The 21,163-nt window shown below is 39.4% G+C and overlaps 1 protein-coding gene across 4 annotated transcripts in view; it reads right to left on the reverse strand.

Moving 5' to 3' along the window:
- The window catches only part of LRP2 (LDL receptor related protein 2), a 197,702-nt gene that overhangs the window by 92,146 nt on the left and 84,393 nt on the right, over nt 1-21,163 (reverse strand). For all 4 annotated transcript variants that reach the window (XM_061184669.1, XM_061184659.1, XM_061184649.1 and 1 more), the window contains 11 exons: nt 15,743-15,935; nt 13,678-13,803; nt 12,860-12,990; nt 9,332-9,469; nt 8,705-8,986; nt 7,431-7,673; nt 6,170-6,289; nt 5,439-5,555; nt 3,565-3,942; nt 2,168-2,416; nt 563-774 (listed from right to left, as the gene is read on the reverse strand). In XM_061184669.1, coding sequence (XP_061040652.1) covers nt 563-774; nt 2,168-2,416; nt 3,565-3,942; nt 5,439-5,555; nt 6,170-6,289; nt 7,431-7,673; nt 8,705-8,986; nt 9,332-9,469; nt 12,860-12,990; nt 13,678-13,803; nt 15,743-15,935 — 2,189 coding nt within the window. The remainder of the gene's footprint in view (nt 1-562; nt 775-2,167; nt 2,417-3,564; nt 3,943-5,438; nt 5,556-6,169; nt 6,290-7,430; nt 7,674-8,704; nt 8,987-9,331; nt 9,470-12,859; nt 12,991-13,677; nt 13,804-15,742; nt 15,936-21,163) is intronic.

The following is a 21,163-nucleotide window of genomic DNA, read 5'->3' on the forward strand; positions in this document are numbered from 1 at the left end:
TAATACCTTTATTGATTGAGTGCCAACAATTACAAAATAAATTTCTAAGGGGCAGAGGAAACATAACCATCAAGGATCAAGAAACTGAAACTCCGGGAGATTGATCAAGAAACATAACTGAATTAAAGCTAAGAAAAGCAACCTCAACAGCAAGGTCCTACTGTATAGCATGGGGAACTATATTCAGTATCCTGTAATAAACCATAATGGCAAAGAAAAGAATAAATTTTAAAAACATTTTTAAAAGATAAAAGAAAGAAAAGCAACCTCCCCTGTGTTTCCCTTATCTCTCATCCACTAGGAAAAAAATTTGCAAAAGGGACCTCCAAGATGCTGTGAGGTCTCTGCATCATATGACCTGCAATTCAGAGCCATGCATCTCCCTTCAGATCCCATCAAATAGGAGTTAGGAACATCGGGGTCCCTTGGGTGTGATGTGGCCCGGAGGAAAACATGAGAACGACCTAAGATGAGGTAGGGCCTTCTCTCACTGGTGAATAACAGCAAATAGACCCAAGACAGGGGAACTAGTCAGGTCAAAGGCCAGTAGACATGTACTTACTAGTTTTCTATCTGTTCCATTTTGAAACGCACGCCAGATTTTACCCTGAGTTCCATCAGACCAAAAGATATGACCACTGACTGAATCAAAATCAACAGCCACAATGTGAGAACCATCCTGGACAAGGGCGTGGATAGAGTGCTCCTGCCTGGTGATGTTGTCAGCAACAAGCTGGTTCTGACTCGCCGCAAGTAACAGCAGACTTTCAGATGCTGTCCAAGAAGAAAATACAAGTGTCAACGATTCTGGGAGAAAAAACAATCAATATTTGATGTAGGGCTTCCCTGGTGGCGCGGTGGTTGAGAGTCCGCCTGCCGATGCAGGGGACGCGGGTTCGAGCCCTGGTCTGGGAGGATCCCGCATGGCGCGGAGCAGCTGGGCCCATGAGCCACAACTACTGAGCCTGCGCATCTGGAGCCTGTGCTCCGCAACAAGAGAGGCCGCGACAGTGAGAGGCCCGCGCACCGCGATGAAGAGTGGCCCCCGCTCGCCGCAACTAGAGAAAGCCCTCACACAGAAACGAAGACCCAACACAGCCAAAAATAAATAAATAAATAAAAAATTTAAAAAAAATATTTGATGTAATACCTTTGGTAACAGAAAGAAGATGTCATTCCAAACTAGAGTAATGGGAAAAACAAACAAAAATTCCTATAAGAATGATGTTACCTTAATAGTTAGCTGATTTTCATGAGTGTTGAAAGTAAGCTTTTTCGAAATATCTTTCCTCCTTGAATTACACTTTAGTGTTTATCTAAATATCAACCTGGAGTGAACTCTACTTGCATTCTTCCTGTTACTATAGTTACTTTTGTACTTGCTTATTTTGTACTTTGCATTCAGCTGTTGCAGAGACTTCTAATCATTCCCATGTCCCCTCTCCTCTTCTTCCTTTTTAGTAATAAATTATGCCAACTTTTAGCACAGCACAGGGCCTACCAGCTAGAGACATTTCCCCATTTCCATTTCAGTTTGGAGTGACCATATGACTAAGTTTTGAACAATAAAATGTGAACAGAAACGATGTGTCAAATTCTAGGTGCCATCCTTAAAAGGAAGCTACTCGCCCCTTTCCTACTTTCTGGGAGCAGGCAAAGACTGGAGCAAAAGCAATGGATCCCTAGATGGAAGCCACACCAGCTTTTACCCCCTGAACCGTCTACCCTCCAGACTCCTGCCTGAAAAAGAAAGAAACTGCCTACTTTGTTTTAGCATTCTTTATCTGGTCACTTTTATTTATTTATTTATTTAACATCTTTATTGGAGTATAATTGCTTTACAATGTTGTGTTAGTTTCTGCTGTATAACAAGTGAATCAGCTATACATATACATATATCTCCGTAACCCCGCCCTCTTGTGTCTCCCTCCCACCCTCCCTATCCCACCCCTCTAGGTGGTCACTATCTGGTCACTTTTAAAGCAGCCAAAGCAATACCCTAACACACAGTACAAATACTTTCACGTAGTAGAAACTGAATTAATACTGGTTGAACTGAATTCATTAAGCATTATATAAAGATGGTGAAATTTGTTAAACGTGACATTTAATCTTAAGCTCTGGAGTGCGCTTGGTAAACTGGTTGGAGTAAGTTCACTTTCATTACCTGTAGCTTTGCAGGTCCTCTGGTCAGCGTCTAACCTGTATTCCGGATCACACCAGCACCGAAAAGAACCTCTCATATTGTAGCAGTGCTGGCTACAAAAGCCTGGAATACGACATTCATCTATGTCTTCACAGGTCTTAGAATCATTGGCAAGCAGGTATCCCAATGGACACTGGCATTGAGCCCCATAGGGCCCTTGAATACACTGGTGAGTACAACCACCATTGGAATCTGAGCAGCTCTCCTGGTCTAGAATAAAGAAAAAGAATCACAGAGTGGAAAAGTCAGGAATTTTTGCTTCTTTGGTTCACTCAGTTGTATTATGTGTCATACAGTCTCAGGCCACCTTCAACACAATACCCAGGTAAGAGCTATGAGCAGAATCCACCTGGATGAGGTCCACAGGCTGTTCAGTGCTCCGATTTGCCTGAGGATTTACCATCTTTCACGTCCACTGGACTTGGACCACTTTCTTCACTACAGCCTTCTATTATAACTCCATTTAGTGCAATGAGAGAAACTTGGGGAAATATGGTGGACATCAAGAAACACAACTATCGTTGGTAAAGCATGCAAAGAGACCTAAATTACTTGCCATTTGCTTCCTGTCATTCTTCTACCTACACAGAAATGGAAGATAAGACTTTGACACTGAAGAGCAGAGCTGTAAGGTCTATAAAGGAGAAAGGCAATTGGAAGACTACAGGGCACAGATGCACTGACATGCCATCATCCTTACTTTCAGGGCTAAAACGGCAATGCCTGAAGCACCCAAAGATAGTTCATCTACCTGAGGATGCAAATGCCCTCTATTTCCATGTGTACTGTTATTTATAAGAGTCATGATATGAAACATGCACTAGAAGGGGAAGTAAGTCAAAATGATTAGGACATTTTCAGCACAAACGCAATGCATTTAAAATCATAAGAATCTAAAATACTTTGCAATCATACCTGGCTGGGTATCATCTGAGAGTGAGCATTGATTAAAGAAGAAATAAAGAAAGGACAGTAATTAGGATTACATGCCAATCACAGGATTTTAATCATAGCAAACACAAATCCCCAGACTTCATTTGTTTTGTGGCAAGTTCTGATTGAAATCAGAAAATATTAAAGTTAGAGAAACTTATGAGCGCATTACCAACAGAACCAAATTTAATTTGACGATCTAATGAAGTAAAAACACAGAACCGGGTGCAAAGGATTTAATGAGAAATATTATCCAGTGATGATTTATTTGAACTCCATGATGGCTATCCCTACACAGATCTAAATTCAGAGAGGAACCGAGATCCCTTCCTCAAAAGCTACATGGTGACTGTGACAATGAGGACGCACAGCCGGCCACTGCTCAGGATGAAGTTATGGCAGCAAACTGTGGTCAGGAAACTTACTGCAAAGTGGGGACTCATCTGTCCCACTGGGGCAGTCAGGGTTGCCATCACATACTGCACTCAGATTCACACAGATGCTATAACCGGGGCATTGCCATTGCCAACTGGGACACTGAAAGGCCTGCGTAGGGCAGCCCTTCTCATCGCTCATATCCCTGCAGTCATTGTCCCCATCACAGAGCCACTCTCTGTAGATGCAGTTTCCATTGTCACAGAGGAAATGAGATGAAGGGCAGGTTTTGGGGGCACAGCCATTGTGCTCATCAGATCCATGGAGGCAGTCTGGGTGGCCATCACACTCCCAGATCTTCGGAATGCAGATACCATCTGCTTGGCACTGAAATTCATCTTGGTGGCACATACCAGGAGGCCTGGTTGCTGAGAGAACAAAATGGGGGAAATGGGCTTGTGAATGCAATCCATAATCCCTTTTATATAATTCCTAGATTCAGAGGAAGTGATTTTGGATCAGTGGTAGGTTTATAATAATGACTATGACAAATGTAATATTAAAATCTAAAATGACACGAGTCTTCTCTGACATTGTGGCACGTAGAGATCTTCATGCGTCAGATTAGTGGATCTGACAACAAAGGATGCACAACTCTTGGATAGAAGATAAGTCCCTGGGTCAAAAGAAAATTCTATTTCCTGTGTTTCTAATTATGGATTAAATAATAAAGAATCACCAGAGCATTTAAATAGAGCTTAAATAGCTACGGTGAATTGGAATTCATGGGTTTAGTGTCATATATTTGGATGTTATCATTTTCCCTCAAATGAATTATATCAGATGAAACCAGCACACATTAAGTAAACAAAAGATGACTGTAAATCCTCAATTCTTTGCAAACTTTCCACTATTCACCAAGCAATCCTTAAGAGATAAGTAAGAATTGCTTGCCTATTTCACAGGAGTAAACCCAAACTCCCTCCTAGGAACTTTTTAAGGCAAGAGCAAGTCAGGGGCAATGGCACTTTAACCTCAGGTCACCACAGAAGAATTCCATGTTTTCAATGTGAGACAGGAAATTCAGTGATTAAGAATTTCTGGGTGTTGTACACACCTATACAGCATGTAAGCATTTAACTTTTCTTTTTGATCCATAGATTTAAACACTTCTTTTCTGATTAGGGAGGAGAATTGACAGAAACCTACTATTTGTGGTCCGAAATACCATTATTCAAACAAATGACCACCTCACCTCATTTAATATAAAAAGTGGGCAATAACAAATCCTGTCCATTATAGGTCTACAGCTTGTAGAGATTATAGGTCCAACAGATTTACAGTCCGTGAAGTCTTCCTTGAATCCTCTGAAAAAATTTCTTTTCTCTGAACCTTCATAGAATTTTATCTGTATCATTTCTATAAGGCCCTTGTAACTATCTACCTTGCTTTGTTTCTTACTTTCTATAATTTCTCTTACCAGACTCAGGACAAAGACCATATGTAACATGTTAGCAGATACTAAACAAATGATTTGCTTGATTTCACCTCCCTACTGAGATTTAAAAGAAACCATTAAAATATCTTTATAAATAGTAAACCTCAAAAATTTGAAACCCACTAATTTGGTATGCCCTAGGAAAAATGAATAGTGAGAACAAAAGTATCTGAGAAATATTTAACCTACTCAAGAGACAATTTGAAAGTGCCCATTTACAACCACTCGATTCACAAATTATAAGTCACTGTTTGGTAATGTCAAGTCGATTTTATTATATGTTCAATACTGTGTTCCTCTGACAATGCTTTGTAATTCAGGCTGCCTTCCCTCTAGTTTGTCTAAGAGAAAATCTGTGGTAATATCAATACTGGTAAACATGTAATGACCCCTTCACCTGAAACATGCTAGGTATATGGTACTTACGACAATCTGTCTCATCAGAGTGGTCATTGCAGTCAAAAACACCATCACAGCGATATGTGTTGCTAATACAATTACCATTACTGACACATTTGAATTGAGAAGCAGTGCAATTAATTACTGAAAATGAGAGAGAAAAGTATTAGAAATTAAGCCAAGGAGCAAACAACTAAACATTGAGCTTTTTCTAAACATCATGAATAAAAATAAAGCATTATTTACAATAGCCAAGATATGTAAGCAACCTAAGTGCCCATCAACAGATGAATGGATAAAAAAGATGTGGTATATATACACAATGGAGTACTACTCAGTCATAAAAAAGAATGAAATTTTGCCATTTGCAACAACATAGATGGACATGGAGGGTATTATGCTTAATAAGTCAGAGAAAGACAAATACCGTATAATATCACTTACATGTGGAATCTAAAAAATAAAACAAACTAGTGAAAGTAACCAAAAAGAAACAGACTCACAGATATAGAGAACAAACTAGTGATTAACAATTGGCAGAAGGAAGGGGGCAGGGCAAGATAGGGATAAGCTACAGGAATATATTATACAACAAAGGAATAGAGCCAATATTTTATAATAATAAATGGAGTTAACCTTTAAAAATTGTGAATCAGTATGTTATACACCTGAAACATATAATATTGTAAATCAACTATACTTCAATGGATTGGTTAACTAATTCACTTAAAAATTTAAAAATAAAACAATGTACTTACTGCAAGCACTCTCATCAGACCCATCAGCACAGTCGTTGCTCCCATCACAGACAAAAGATAGGTCAATACATCGATGATTGGGGCAATGAAACTGACTAGGTGAGCATGTCTCTGTATGATCTAATGTCATCCAAAAACAAAACCAAGTAACAGTTTATTTCTTGTTCAGTGTGTACCAGAGCCAAACTGTAAAACGCTAAGGAAATACGTAAGTTATCTCAGTTGTATGTGTGCTCAAAATTCCTTCAAGTCAGCCAGATTGCCAAAGTCAGCCCATCCAGAGCCCAGCTGGGACACTTTTTGGAAAGAGGAACAAAAATATTACAGGGCAGAGTCAGAAACTGTGATTACACCTTGAAAAACAGACCATACTTAGAAAGTAAGCATCATGGCCTTGGACTGGCCTACACCTCCTGAATGCTATGAAGTCCAAGACTCTGCACCAAAGCTAAGCAATGGAGCCCAACAAGGCAACATGGTCCGTATGACCACAATGCCTAGTAGCAACAGTGTAGAGACAGATCATGATAACTGGATTTAATCCAAAATCTAAGCAGAACGATCCTCAAAACCAGGGTCCTAGCTGGCTGAAGAGACACAGCCTTAGAGTCAGATGTGCTGCCTCCCCCTACCCGAAACGTGAAGTCATAGTAAATATAGTCTCACAGAATGTGAAAGCTGGAGGGGATCTTAAAGCTCATCTAGTCCTGAGAAAAAGCGAATTGCCTAATCATGCAACCAAGACAGAATTTAGTCCAGGGAACTTCGCTCCACCTTAAACTATGACTGCTGATATGAAAACAAATGACAACCTAGAGGAAATCAGAACTCGCAAGATGAAAAGCAGGTGGGTAAGATTAATGAAATTTAAATGTTCTGTGCCTCTTTATTCTGTTGCCTTTTTTGCCTGTATAAATGAAAAGGAAAACCAATAGCCAAATGTCTGGATGTGTTTATATGATTTAGAAAGAAAAATTGTTTTAAATATCTGAATAGTTAGTTGAGGGATTTTATTTTCCAGTTTCTATCTGGGTGTTAGACATCAGAGACAGTCCTTGTTTTGCTTGCATAGAAAATATTTAGGAAGACTTCCCATGTCTTTGCTCCTATAGCCTATTAATACAGGGATTGACAGATGAAGAGAAGTAGCTAAGATACAACGAAAATTATGTAAGCCTTCAAGGAAAGTGCACAAGGCCTACTGACTGTTCAAATCTATTCACTAGGCTGACCAACCAAGAGAAATCAGTTCAAAACTTACCGCATGACTTTTCATCAGATCCATCCCCGCAGTCATTATCTGTGTCACAGACCCAGCTCTTTGGGATACACAAGTTATTATCACAGGTGAAGAAGTCTGCACGACAGGAAGTGGGTGCTCGGGTGGGGCAGTTCTGCTCATCACTGCCATCCACACAGTCATTTTGTTTGTCACAGCGCCAGTGTGAGGGAATGCACTGTCCTCCGTGGCCACACGCAAACGCTGAAGGTGCACAGGAAGTATCTACAACAGAAACGAATTGGTCATAAAGACATCTGTTTTTACAGCCTTTTAAATGAGATCTTACCTTGTAAAGGCCCATTTCTTCTCCTTTTTCAATGGGAGCGTTATACAAAATGTGCAAGTTTATTCAGCAACTATCATACGCCAGGCACTTTTCTAAGTGTTTACATATTTTTTTCTCTCTTAATCCTCACAAGAATACTGTCAGGTACATATAATTATCTGCATTTTATAGATGAGGAAATCGAGGCTTTGAGAGCTTAGGAATCTGCCCAAGACCAAAGCTCTAGTTGGTGTGACTCTAAGGCCCATCCTTTACTTCTAAGCTATGCTTCCTCTGATCACATGGGTCATTGGAAACTGACAAAACATTCATGTAAAATCTGCACTTTTAAAAACAAAAAGATATACACAAAATAAAACTTTAGAAATTTCAAAAATGTACAAATGAGCACTTTCATTTTCAAATGTCACTTTTCTTTCTACTAATGTTTCCTTGATAGAAATTTCTGAGATTTCAACTGTCCTCTATCTTTTTGTCTTCTGCAATAGCATTTATTATAAATTGGATTACCATCAAAAGAAGAATTTAAAGGTTAAAACCACCATTTCACCCATAATTCATTTTACACCAACAGGAGGAAAAAGGAATATAGCATATGAGATTTTCAAAAGCTATTATTGCAAGCACCTATTCTGTGATATTATTCTCTCCAATACTAAAGATTAGATCCAGTTTGTTTTGTTGACTTTTTGAGGAGTATGCCAAGATGCAATGACTCTGCATTGATCCAAACAGCCAATGTCAGAAAGAAATTTTGTTGAAGACAGCCCAAATCAATGCTAGAAATCATCTGTAACATTATCTATGAATGATATTTATCGCCTACCTTCCTAAAAGCCTTTGGAGTACATATTAACAATCTGAAAGGAATATTCTTTCCTATAGAGATAACCCAAGCCTTTTTTTTTAAGCCCCCTCTCTCTGTTCTATTCATCCTAGGAAGTATTGCCAGTGTACAGCTACTTACTAAATGTGCCACATTGAACCTCATCACTGTTATCATGACAGTCATCAATTCCATCACAGCGGTAGTGAATGGGCACACATCTGCCATTGTTACAGGGGAAGGAAAAGGCACCACACTGCTCCAACGGTGGCTCGCGGGATGGGTCTTCCATGCATGTCAAACGATCGGAAGTCAGACTCATTCCATAGGGGCAACCACACACCCGCTGGAAATTTGGCACTGGGAAGCAGAAGTGGCTGCAGTCACCGTTCGGATTGGTGGGTCGGTTACAGGCGTTAGACCCTGAAAAAGCAATGCCCCGAGATAAGTGAGTCAAGCACATTTCCTTTAGGTTGATCACAGGTTTGGTTGTCAGACCCAATATTAAAAACTCGATTCCTCTTGGAAATCAACGTGCCAAATAGCACATTCAATTTAAATACAGAAAAGTGTTGAAACGTGTTTTTCTCAAACACAGTTTTAAAGTTAGCCGAGTCGAACAGAAATTCTAAATCTTACACTTTAAAACTATCTGAGTGACAGGAAGATAAAACTATCAGGAGTTATATTAAATAATAAGTATTTAAAGAGAAAAGGAGCCACCATATTAAACACATCCCTATGAAAGAAGCTGGCAACATCACTCACCGGTCTGGATCCTGGTATCATATACCTTCACATGCATTACAATACCAACGCCACTTCGGAGAACCACCAGTTGTCCACCATCTGTCTTCCTGACTCGAACTATACCACGCAGTCTCCAGTCAGTAAAATACACGTAGTCTAAGAAGGAACACGGTGATTAGTATTTTCGCCACAGCTCACTTACAAATCACTTGGGAAAATGCAATATGTTTGTAATGCTTCTTCTAAATGTGGGAAGCTTCTTCCATAAATATCTGTAATATGTTTCTGTAATCATTTTCCATGACTTGTTAGTCTCTAGAAATGACTCTTTAGAAGCCTATATATATATATATATATATATATTCTTTTTTTTTTTTTAAAGAAAACATTTATTTATTGACTTTTGAGCTTCCGAAGCTAAGGACCTTGAATAAAACAACAGAGTTGTAAGAATACTTCCTGATACAAATTTTTCCTGCACCAGTAGAGGTGAAAATTCTATGATTTGGAGAGAAAGGGAAGAGCTCTAGAGGAGTGTAATATAAACAGTGAAACTCGGGGAATAAAAGCAATAGGAGTTGCTGGTATGGATCTCTGAGAGAGACCCTACCTCTTAGAAGCCTATATTTTTTTTTTAATTGATTAATTTATTTATTTTTGGCTGTGTTGGGTCTGTTGCTGTGCGCGGGCTCTCTAGTTGCGGCCAGCAGGGGCTACTCTTCCTTGCGGTGTGTGGGCTTCTCATTGCGGTGGCTTCTCTTGTTGCGGAGCACGGGCTCTATGCACTGGGCTTCAGTAGTTGTGGCTCCCGGGCTCAGTCGTTGTGGCTCACGGGCTTAGTTGCTCCGCGGCATATGGGATCCTCCCGGACCAGGGCTCGAACCCATGTCCCCTGCATTGGCAGGCGGATTCTTAACCACTGCACCACCAGGGAAGTCCCAGAAGCCTATATTTTTTATAATACTAGCGTTCAGGTTCAGGCAAGAATGTATGGAATATTGTGATGGTATTTAATAGCAATTGGGCTTAGATTGCCATGGGTAAAAATTTTTTTAAATCTCAGGATTATTTTATAGAGCATTAGCTGATGCCTCAAAAGACTGAGTTCTTATCCCAGCTAAAGCAGTAACTTGCTGAGTGCTCTTAGGCAAATACTTTACCGGGGAGGGGGGGGCCTCATTTTTCTACTGAAATTAAGGAAATGGACTAAATCATCTCTAAGCTCTCTTCCAGGTCAAACATTTTATATCCCATGTTTTAATGAGAACATTTTTTTAAAAACTTTGACCCTCAAGTTTCATAACAAGCTGTTGAGAAGGAAAAGTACAGACCTAGTCCAAGAAGGAAATGTCAGTGTATGTTTAGGGATCAATAACAATTACCCACTGAAGTGTTCCTACACCTAAAGCACACTGAGTAATGCTCCATGAAGCTGAAAATAGAAGATAGAGGCAATACAAGATTCTAAAACTCAAAAATTTGATCATGTTCATTTTACCTTAGATACTGAAACAGAGAAATAAACATATATATTTCAACAGAGTTTTTCAAAGAAAAAACTGAATCAAAGTGGATCTTCTCTTTAACAATAACTTAACTAACTAAAACTGCCAACTAACCAGAAAATGACTAAGATGTCACAAATTTTATCATTAAACCAGTTTTCCTTATCTATGGTCTAATCAATGACTAATCAGTCATCGGACTCACTAAATCTTATCTAGACTGACCGGCCATCTCAGGCCCATCACCCAGGAAGGCATCTTACTATATTTAAAAATATAGCGTGTTCAATAAACCTGTAGGTCCTGTGTGGTGCGCAGTCAAGGAGATCTAGCCTTTCATTAAAAAGACACGTAATTTCCATGGCATTGTGGAATAAAAAAACTTTCTATAAGAAATTCACAATGAAGGGCAATGTTGAAAAAACACATTATTATTATTATTGATATTAGTATTGTAATGTTGTGTTATTCTCATGGGTATGCACTCAAATTTTTTTCATACTGATGAAACCGGAAGGAACTGAAACTTTATTCAATCCCAAAATATCCCAGCAAAGAGCAGAGAAAATTTAACATTCTTATAATGTTCCTATGTGACAACAAATAGGACGTGTCTGACATCATTAGTAGAAAGGGAAAGAATGCACAGGCTGGGGGGCTGCGTATTTATAACTGACTCATCAAAAATCTCACAAGACCATTTAAAAAATATTTTTAAATACCATGCACTCCTCCACAGATAAACAGACAGCAGGGTGGAATATATAATATATTTACTAGCTATTCATTCCACACTACAGGTGTGTGACAAAGCCTTTGAATTATAGTCAGTGTCTAGTTTTTTTAAAGCACTATGCTAATTATTCAGAGTAGGAAGTTTCAACCAGAGACACAACTAGCATATGCATAGGGCCTTTGGTGGATCACAAAATGACACCTCTCTAACTAGACTAATTATGGTTTATCAAGCAGAACCAGGGTAGATTTTAGTTTCTCCTTGCCCTCTTGGCCTGGCACAAGCTATACAATCATTCACAGAAACCCTGTTTTCAAGACTAAACAAACCACCTGTTTCATAGTAACAAGCTAGATTCTTATTCCCAGCAACTGAACCCAGGAGAACACGCTTACACTCACAAGAGGGGAGATGGGAGAAAGAAAACAGATACACCGGTGTGATCATTGTTGCTGCAGTTTCCCAGAATTCCATACTCCCAGCAATCTTAAATTATTTGGAAAGGTTGACGAGAAAACTACATTTAGCTATTCTTCATAAGCCATATGCTAACACTTCTGTATAACAGAGATGATGTCAGCTACCCAGTTGATGAGTATGTGTAATAATTCTCCCACAAGGATTCTGACAAGGTTCTTGCAAACATCAGAGAACAAAGAAATGCTACAACATGGACATATATACACTACCAAATGTAAAATAGATAGCTAGTGGGAAGCAGCCGCATAGCACAGGGAGATCAGCTGGGTGCTCTGTGACTAACTAGAGGGGTGGGATAGGGAGGATGGGTGGGAGACGCAAGAGGGAGGAGATACGGGGATATATGTATACATATAACTGATTCACTTTGTTATACAGCAGAAACTAACACACCATTGTAAAGCAATTACACTCCAATAAAGATGTTTAAAAAAATTAAAAATAAAAATAAAACTTAAAAAAAAAAAGAAATGCTACAATAATTATTACAAACAGCCCTTGCTGTTTTATTCATGAAAATAAAGAAGCAGTAATGTACTATTTCTTTGCATGATATTTACATAACAGAGTTAAACTGTATATGTTTAATCTATAAAGTGCTATAACCATATAAGTTGTCAATATTATTATCTAAAAATTTCTCAAACAAAAAATAAAAGTTAAATATTCAGTCAACTAACCAAATGTTTTATTTATACATAAAAGCACCATTTCAATTAAAAAAGTGACCAGCTTTTCTGGAATTGTGAGATTGCCAAATGAGGATGAGTTTTATACAACTTGTACAGTATAAATAAGACACACTTCTTTTGCTTCAAAACGTACCTTCAAAGACGGCAAGTCCAAACGGATGTGTTATCTGCTGTATACTGGCCAGGACTTTCCTATCTAACCCATCAAAGGTACTGTGCTCAATTTTATCAAAAAAGGCATCTACCCAGTACAATCGTGAAGAGCTAAAATAATAAAATACTTGGTTATTGGTTATCCAGAAAATAGCAAAGCACACTTTATACTAAGGGCATTCAAAAACAGCACATTCAGTTGACACATTTATTAATCAAAGTTTAATAGTTTCATGCTCTCCAGAAAGACAAAACAACTTTTATGAAGTGATTTTCAATTGTCTTAGAAAACTTGAAATGTTGTTATGTTCAAGCTAGGAATTTTAGTTTTCTCCTTATTAAATCCACAAGTTAGGAAAAATATTCATAGTAACTGATGTTTAAAAGGTTAAACACGTTTCTTCCTTTTTCCTCTCCTATAAACTGCTTTTGCATTTGATGTCTGTAAGCTTATTTACCCTGTTACCTTTTCCTATATTCCTTGACAGATTAATTTCTTAAAATTTAAATCTCATATTCCAAAAATCCTCCCACGGTGTATATAGGCAAATACACATTTGTTGACACAATTTCCTATCCTCAAGATGCCCCCTGTAAAAATTGCACATGACCTGTACTTCATCAAATCCCTGTTCTACTTCTAGTGGGGTTTGGGTCTTGCCCTATTCTGCTTCCTCTAGCAATTTCCTCAGAATATTCATTACTACATATGTTTTCATCCCAGCAGAAGCTGGCCAACTATGTATATGTCTTCCATAGTAAGTGGGAACTCAGCAATTTGGGATGATTCCTACTTACCTCCAATCAATGGCCAACCCGTTGGGCCACCCAAGAGTAGTGTTTACTATAGGCAAAAGGTTAGATCCATCACTCCATGCTCTCAGAATTTTAGCAGGACGGTACCAATCAGTGAAGAATATATACCTAGAAAAGGAGGTAATAAATCAAAGATGTTAACACTGGGACAAACTACATGACTTAGATTTAGCACAAACATAGATTCTCCAGAGACTTGCTGCAAATTAATTTCATTTTCTGTATGCTATTGGGTTTATATAGAAAAATATATCAAAAATACAAATGGTATTAAAATGGGCATCCAGAGTAGAGAACCACTGTGCTAGACTTCAGAACCTAAAACTATTGTTACCAAGTAGATTCTTTAAAAAGACACAGTTCAGGTTACATTTTAAATACTTCATGTTCTTGAAATAAAATAAACTATGAGCAAGAAAACAGATTTTAATCTCTCACTTTCTTTCTGGATTAAACATCCAGGATCCACTAGATCACTCTTTAGGCATCTTCCACAAGGAATTAAATTTGCAGGAAAGCATTTCATCCCTGATGAAAAATGCATCCAAATAAACGTAACTCTTAAATGATCTTACCCAAGAGGTCTTTTTTTATCCCGAGGAGTGGCAAAAAGATAAGTGTAGGGAAAAAACCTTTTCTCTTTCATATGAGCCTTAAAAACTAAAATTAGTCTTTCCAAAAGGTAACTTTCTGAAACGTGACTTCATATTGTTTTAAATTAAGGACAGGGACTTCCCTGGTGGCACAGTGGTTAAGAATCTGCCTGCCAATGCAGGGGACACAGGTTCGAGCCTTGGTCTGGGAAGATCCCACATGCCGCGGAGCAACTAAGCCTGTGTGCCACAACTACTGAGTCTGTGCTCTATAGCCCGCGAACCACAACTACTGAGCCCGCATGGCACAACTACTGAAGCCCGCGTGCCTACAGCCCGTGATCTGCGACAAGAAAAGCAACCGCAATGAGAAGCCCGCGCACTGCAACGAAGAGCAGCCCCCGCTTGCCACAACTAGAGAAAGCCCGCGCACAGCAATGAAGACCCAACGCAGCCAAAAATAAAAATAAATAAATTTATAAAAAAAAAATATGAAGGATACATCAGGAAAGGAATTTAACGCCTTTTCAAAACCCAACGCCAAAGATTTAGCTTAAGATAAATTCACTAGAAAATCAACTGTTTAACTCTCTATTGGGCAATAAAATTTCTTATCAATAACATCATCAGTTTTAAAATATGTTAGACACACAGGCTTTGCAGTCAGACAGGCCTGGAATTTGAATACTAACTATTGCTTAACAGCTGTGGGTCCTTGAGCAAGTTACTTTATCTCTCTGAGCCTCAGATTCTTTATCTCCAAAACAGGTCTTGTATATACCTCACTCACAAACCAGCTTTTGGATTAGATGAGATTATGTACTATGTAAAATGTTTGCTATGTACCTTCAATCAGGCTTTAGTGAATTACCAGTCATCTTTTTTTTTTTTAACTACTCTATTAAAACACAACTAGCTATCTCAGACTTTATGTTAGCTATCTAGCATATTTAAATAAGAAAAGTAAGAACAAAAAGGCATGGCGTGAAATGCTCTGTCTCTTCTTGTCTGACTCCACCAATAATGCAATGGTCAAACATGAAACTTTGTCTGTGGTCTGAAAGACTTTTTATTCTGAAAACTACCGAATGATTAAGCAAGTTTTGGTAAGCTTTATATCAATACATTAAAGCAGGGAAAGAATTTGAGCCTTTCCTGATAATTCTGCTGCATATTCATTCCTTCTCCACAAAATCTGTGTCTCATTGTTTGGTCCTCTGTGAAAAAAAACCACACTCCAGTGAAGACTGGGAAGCCAAAGCTTAGGAGAAAGTTTTTGGAAGGAGATAAAGTGATCACTTCAGCATATGCTAAAAGGACACAATCTAAGGTGATTTCAATTTACATGGTTCAATCTTGTATTTACTGAATTTGCCAAATACCTGTGGCATCACTTTGCAATGACTGTACAAGACATAAGTTTCAAGCTCTTAGGAAAACATGAACACACTTACCCAGCAATAGGATGAACTACGATTGATCGTGGGTTATTTAAATTCTGGACTATTGTGCGCCTCGATTTATCAGCTAGCCTTATGACACTGACACTCCTATAAGAAGCATCTGTCCAATAGAGATTCTTTGAAATCCAGTCAAAACTCAAACTTTCAACACTTGGCACTCTGTTAGCTGTGATAACTTCTCTTCCTGTAAATTAAAATATGGACATGGTTTAAAGTAAGCATATTTTACATGACATACATTTTCCTACCACTGCATATTTAAACTTTGTGTGAGAACTAGAGAATATTTCAGTAATGTGGAATTCTTTTAAAACATAAAGCAACGGTAAACTGCAAAGCAACACATGAGATAAACCTAGAATCTATCCATCTCCAAAAGTTTGGATCTCAACGAATAGATATGACTCTGATAAATAGAACCAGGAGTGGTATGGCCTGGATTTACTCCCTTGTTCAACCGTCCAGAAAAAATTTCTCAGTACAGAACATCTGAAGAAGAGATACCTGAGCTCACATACTCACAACCACCACCCACAGACAGCGCTGATAAGCTGACACTGCCAGGTACGACTGGGGGTATCTATGAGGTATTCCCGCCCAACCTTCTCATCAACAGTCTTTCATAGCCACAAAGTTGCCAAGTTTGGAAAAGACCAGCAACCAGAAAGGAAATCAGAACTGGGTACAAGGAGAAAAAAGACCACTTTCTTCTTTGTGACTTTTTTATGCCTTTTCCCCTCCTTTTTCTTTTTTTACTAAAGAAAATGTGAATCACAGGAAACTCTGCTCAACCTAAATAATGGGAAAATGTATAACTGAATCACTCTGCTGTACACCTGAAACTATCACAACAAAATATTCTTTAAAAAAAAAAGTGAATCAGAGTAAGCAATCACATCTCTTTCTTTTGAAGGAAGAAAAACAATCCTGGTGCTTTTTCCATTCATTTATTCAGCAAATTGTAAAAAGAAAGTCCTCTGTGTGCTAGACACCATATTAGACATTGAGGAAACATGATATTGCTAATAGTATTAATAATAATAGCTTATACTGAGCACTTACTACGAGCCTGGAACTGGCCCAAGTACTTTACATGAATTCATCCATCCTCACAACAGCTCAACAGTAGGAATTATTATTATCCCTATTTTGCACATGAGGAAACTGAGTCATAGAAAAGTGAAGCATTTTGAAAGAAATGTGGACACTGTCTTCAAGGTATCTTCAAGGTAATGAAGTGGGAGAGGTGGGGGGAGGCAATCAGGCCAAGAGGGAAAAAAACAGAAGAGTAACAGGTGCTGTGCTGGAGGTATGCACAGGATGGTATGGAAACCAAGGCCAAGTGCAGGTGTGGAGAGGTTTCCCAAAGGAAGTGGTGCATGGGGGGCTGCAGGAAAGCAAAGGTGGGAGGGAGAGAGACAGGATTCCACACGCTCCAAAGCGTGGCTGGAGGTTAATAAGTTAATGGTAGAGGCTAAAAGAAAGGAAGAAGTTTGGGTGACCACCAGATTTGGTGGGCAGGGGGAGAGGTGGTGCTCTTCCCCCAAGGCAGGGGTCTGGAGAAGTGGAATAAAGGTGAACATTTAGACATATTGGTTTTGAGGTGGTCTGTGGGATATCCAGGTGAGATATCCAAAAGGCAGCTGGCTCTATGGGTCTGAACCCCAGAGAGAGAGTTTGGATGGAGACTTCCATCACCTCCTGTAAGAAGCCTTACAGGACCTTTCCCCTCATTCTCCAGGTGAGGAGGAAAAACATTCAGGAAATGGCCTCTCATAAGTCTCCTCACACTGATTTATAACTACTACATAGATGGTAACAAAAGATACGGAAGGTGCAAAATTATGCAGAAGAAAATGCAGAATAAGAAAAGAAGACCGGACTTCCCTGGTGGCACAGTGGTTAAGGATCTGCCTGCCAATGCGGGGGACACGGGTTCAAGCCCTGGTCTGGGAAGATCCCACATGCCGTGGAGCAACTAAGCCTGTGCTCCACAACTACTGAGCCTGCGGTCTAGAGCCTGCATGCCGCAACTACTGAGCCCGCGAGCCACAACTACTGAAGCCCGCGTGCCTAGAGCCCGTGCTCCACAACAAAGACAAGCCACCGCAATGAGAAGCCCATGCACCACAACGAAGAGTAGCCCCTGCTCACCGCAACTAGAGAAAGCCCACGCGCAGCAATGAAGACCCAACGCAGCCAAAAATAAATACACAAATTAAAATATAAAAATTTAAAAAATTTAAAAAATAAAAAGAGGACCAATGTTGAACACTAGAGATCACACTTGTGTATAGGACAGGCAAAGAAGAAAAGATGTGTAAGGAACACTAGAAAGAATGGTCAAGAAATAGAAGGGCCTAGTGGCAAGACGGGAATAAAGACACAGACCTACTAGAGAATGGACTTGGGGATATGGGGAGGGGAAAGGGTAAGATGTGACAGGGTGAGAGCATGGCATGGACATATATACACTACTAAATGTAAAATAGATAGCTAGTGGGAAGCAGTCGCATAGCACAGGGAGATAAGCTCGGTGCTTTGTGACCACCTAGAGGGGTGGGATAGGGAGGGTGGGAGGGAGGGAGACGCAAGAGGGAAGAAATATGGGAACATATGTATATGTATAACTGATTCACTTTGTTATAAAGCAGAAACTAACACACCATTGTAAAGCAATTATACTCCAATAAAGATGTTAAAAAAAAAAAAGAAATAGAAGGAAATTCATGTGTGTTGTCAAGGGGGAAAAAAGCATTTTAAAGAAGACGACTAAGGCGCCAAAGATAAGGATAAAGTTTATAACAAAGAGACTGGAGGTGACCAGGATAAGGGGTTTCGAGTGACATAGTGAGAAGAGGTGAGAAACGTGGAAGTAGGGCCAGGAAAGTGTAGACCGAACTTTTAAGGTGCTTGTTCATGAACTTGAGGAGAGAGGGCTGCAACTAGAGAGGAACGTGGAGTGAAGGGTGGGTTGAAGGTTTTTTAGCATGGGAGAGACTTGAGCATATCTGATGGGGAAAAGTCAGTAGAACAAGAGAAGTTGGAGGAGAGAAGGGATCATTGATGGAGCAAGTTCCCTGAGGGCTTCATTCAGCCCAATTTGATTTCTGACAATTCAGTTTTTGCATATAAACTCATTGACACTCAACCTTCTCACTCGGAAAAACGGGGCAATGTACAATAACACATCCCTCACCAGAGCACAAGCAGTTTAACCACTAACTATAAGAAACTTTTAAAAGGCGATTTGCTCAGCATGTGGACTTGAAATTGATTTAAAAAAACAAAACAAAACAAAACAAAAAAACCCATGATGAGAATTGCAGTTGCCAAAGCAGAAGGAAGCTGACCTGTGGAGGCGTCTACAGGAGACTTAGCCTGTGTGTAGCTCAGCAGACCTAATTCTAGTCCTCAGAAAAGATGCATTCTGGTTCAGAATAACAGATTGACCACTGTGTTTATCTCCTCTTCCTTCCAAACTCCTTTTAATAATGACAGTGAAAGAACAGCAGATGAAAGATTTCCACAGAGTTTGGAAGAGAAAGAGACTTCTCCAAAGTAACTCACTAAGCGAAAGGAGAGACGTGCCGGCACGGGGGAGCGCCAACACCCACACACACAGAAGCCTCAGCGTGTCTGCACGCAGAAGCACCGGCTCTGAAAAAGGTAGGAGCGGGACGCTAAGGGGCCTAGTTACAAGTTGGCATCGGGAGCGACTGGAACCAGAGGTTCCTCCCAGACCCTGAGCGTATGACACTCCTCTCCGTCTACCTCCTCTAACAGACCAGAGAACTTCTTCTCTGGGGGACCTCAAGCAGAGAGGCTGTGGGCTGAGGACACATTGCACAATGGAGGGCTGGGATCGGCACAGAACTGAGCACAGGAGGGTTATATATGTGAACACTGAACTGAACGGGCCTCAGCTCCCTGTCCTCTGTACTGCTCCCAAAACAGATACTAGCTTCCCCCTCTTACTCCTCACCCCAATAGGGAGAATGGAAGCAGCTACTAAGGAGAAACTGACTATCTCCAGAGAGGATTTTCTGATACTGACATTTGGAAGCTTCCCAACAAAAAGGCTGCCTTATCACCAGCTGATGAGGCCCATTCATACCAACAGCCTTCTGGTCGGTGTTTCATAGCTTTGCTCTTAATATCAAACAAGGCTCAAAGAAATTTGAAGAAAGCTTCCTTCATGAAGGAGAAAGTTGAAACAAACCAAAAGGAAAAAGGAACCCAAAGAAGATGGAAAGAGGAAAATTAATTTTTTAATGTAATTAATATCTTCATAGAATAAGAAAAGATTGAATTTATGAAGCAAGAACAGGCTTTATTTTTAAAAAGGAATAATCAGAGAGCAAGAAGGGGCTCTTCAACATTGAAAATATAAGAGAAATTAAATATTCGATAGAAAGGCTAAAACTAAAATGCCAAAAAATCTCACAGAAAGTAGAACAAAATGATAGAGATGAAAACTAGGAAAGAAAAGATAAGAAAAAAATAGATGATTAATCTAACATTCTCGAATAGAAAAAGCAAAGGCAAGAAAATTTCCAGAATAGGAGAGAAATCTCAAGATGAATGGGATAACCAAAAGAGTCTAAAAGTTCCCAGAAAGGAACAAAAACAACCTCCCCCAAAAAAGGTCATACACACTGAAATGCTACTCTGGATGGCATAGGACTCTCAACACTGGCTACTAGAAGAGAGTGCAGCAATGTCTTCAAATTTCTGAGGTAAAATTACTTTCACCCTACACCTAGTCAAATGATCAAGTTGGAGGGCAAAATAAAAACACCTTCAGACTCAAAATATGTACCACCAACTCATTCTTCTTAAGAAGCTACTATATAATGTGTTTCAGCAAAATAAGGAAATCAGTCTGGAAAGAGAAACAAGTGGCTTGCCAAAAACAGGAAAACCAGCACAGGAAAGCAGCAGAGGGAAATCGGAAGACAAGAGTTGTGTACCAGATCCAACTGAACAGCAGAGGGGGAAAAAATTATAGATTGTTCGCATTTGATAGATACACAGATACACAGACAAGCATTTGATAGATCTGTTGGAGCATTTGGGGAAAATATAATAGCTACACAGAAAACTAAGCAAATGAAGATGGAGCAATTGTTAACTGCAGGAAAAAAAAATCAAAATTTGTCCAAGAAATGTCATCATGGAATACTACTTGACTTAGCAGCGAACAAAAATTACAATCTAGCTTTTTAGGGAGAACAGGGGGAGAGGGAAGTTGGTAGAGGGGAATGTAAGAGCTAATAAATCCCTATCTAAAACAATGAAAATAAATGTCTAATATGCAAATCAAGAAGTAGTACTGCAACAGTACTGCAACAGAGAAGAACATATTCAATCTATTCCTTTAGCTGTAACCTTTGCACTCTGTTGCCTGTG

This window comes from Eubalaena glacialis, chromosome 1, assembly GCF_028564815.1.
Source record: "Eubalaena glacialis isolate mEubGla1 chromosome 1, mEubGla1.1.hap2.+ XY, whole genome shotgun sequence".
NCBI classification, from domain to species: domain Eukaryota; kingdom Metazoa; phylum Chordata; class Mammalia; order Artiodactyla; family Balaenidae; genus Eubalaena; species Eubalaena glacialis.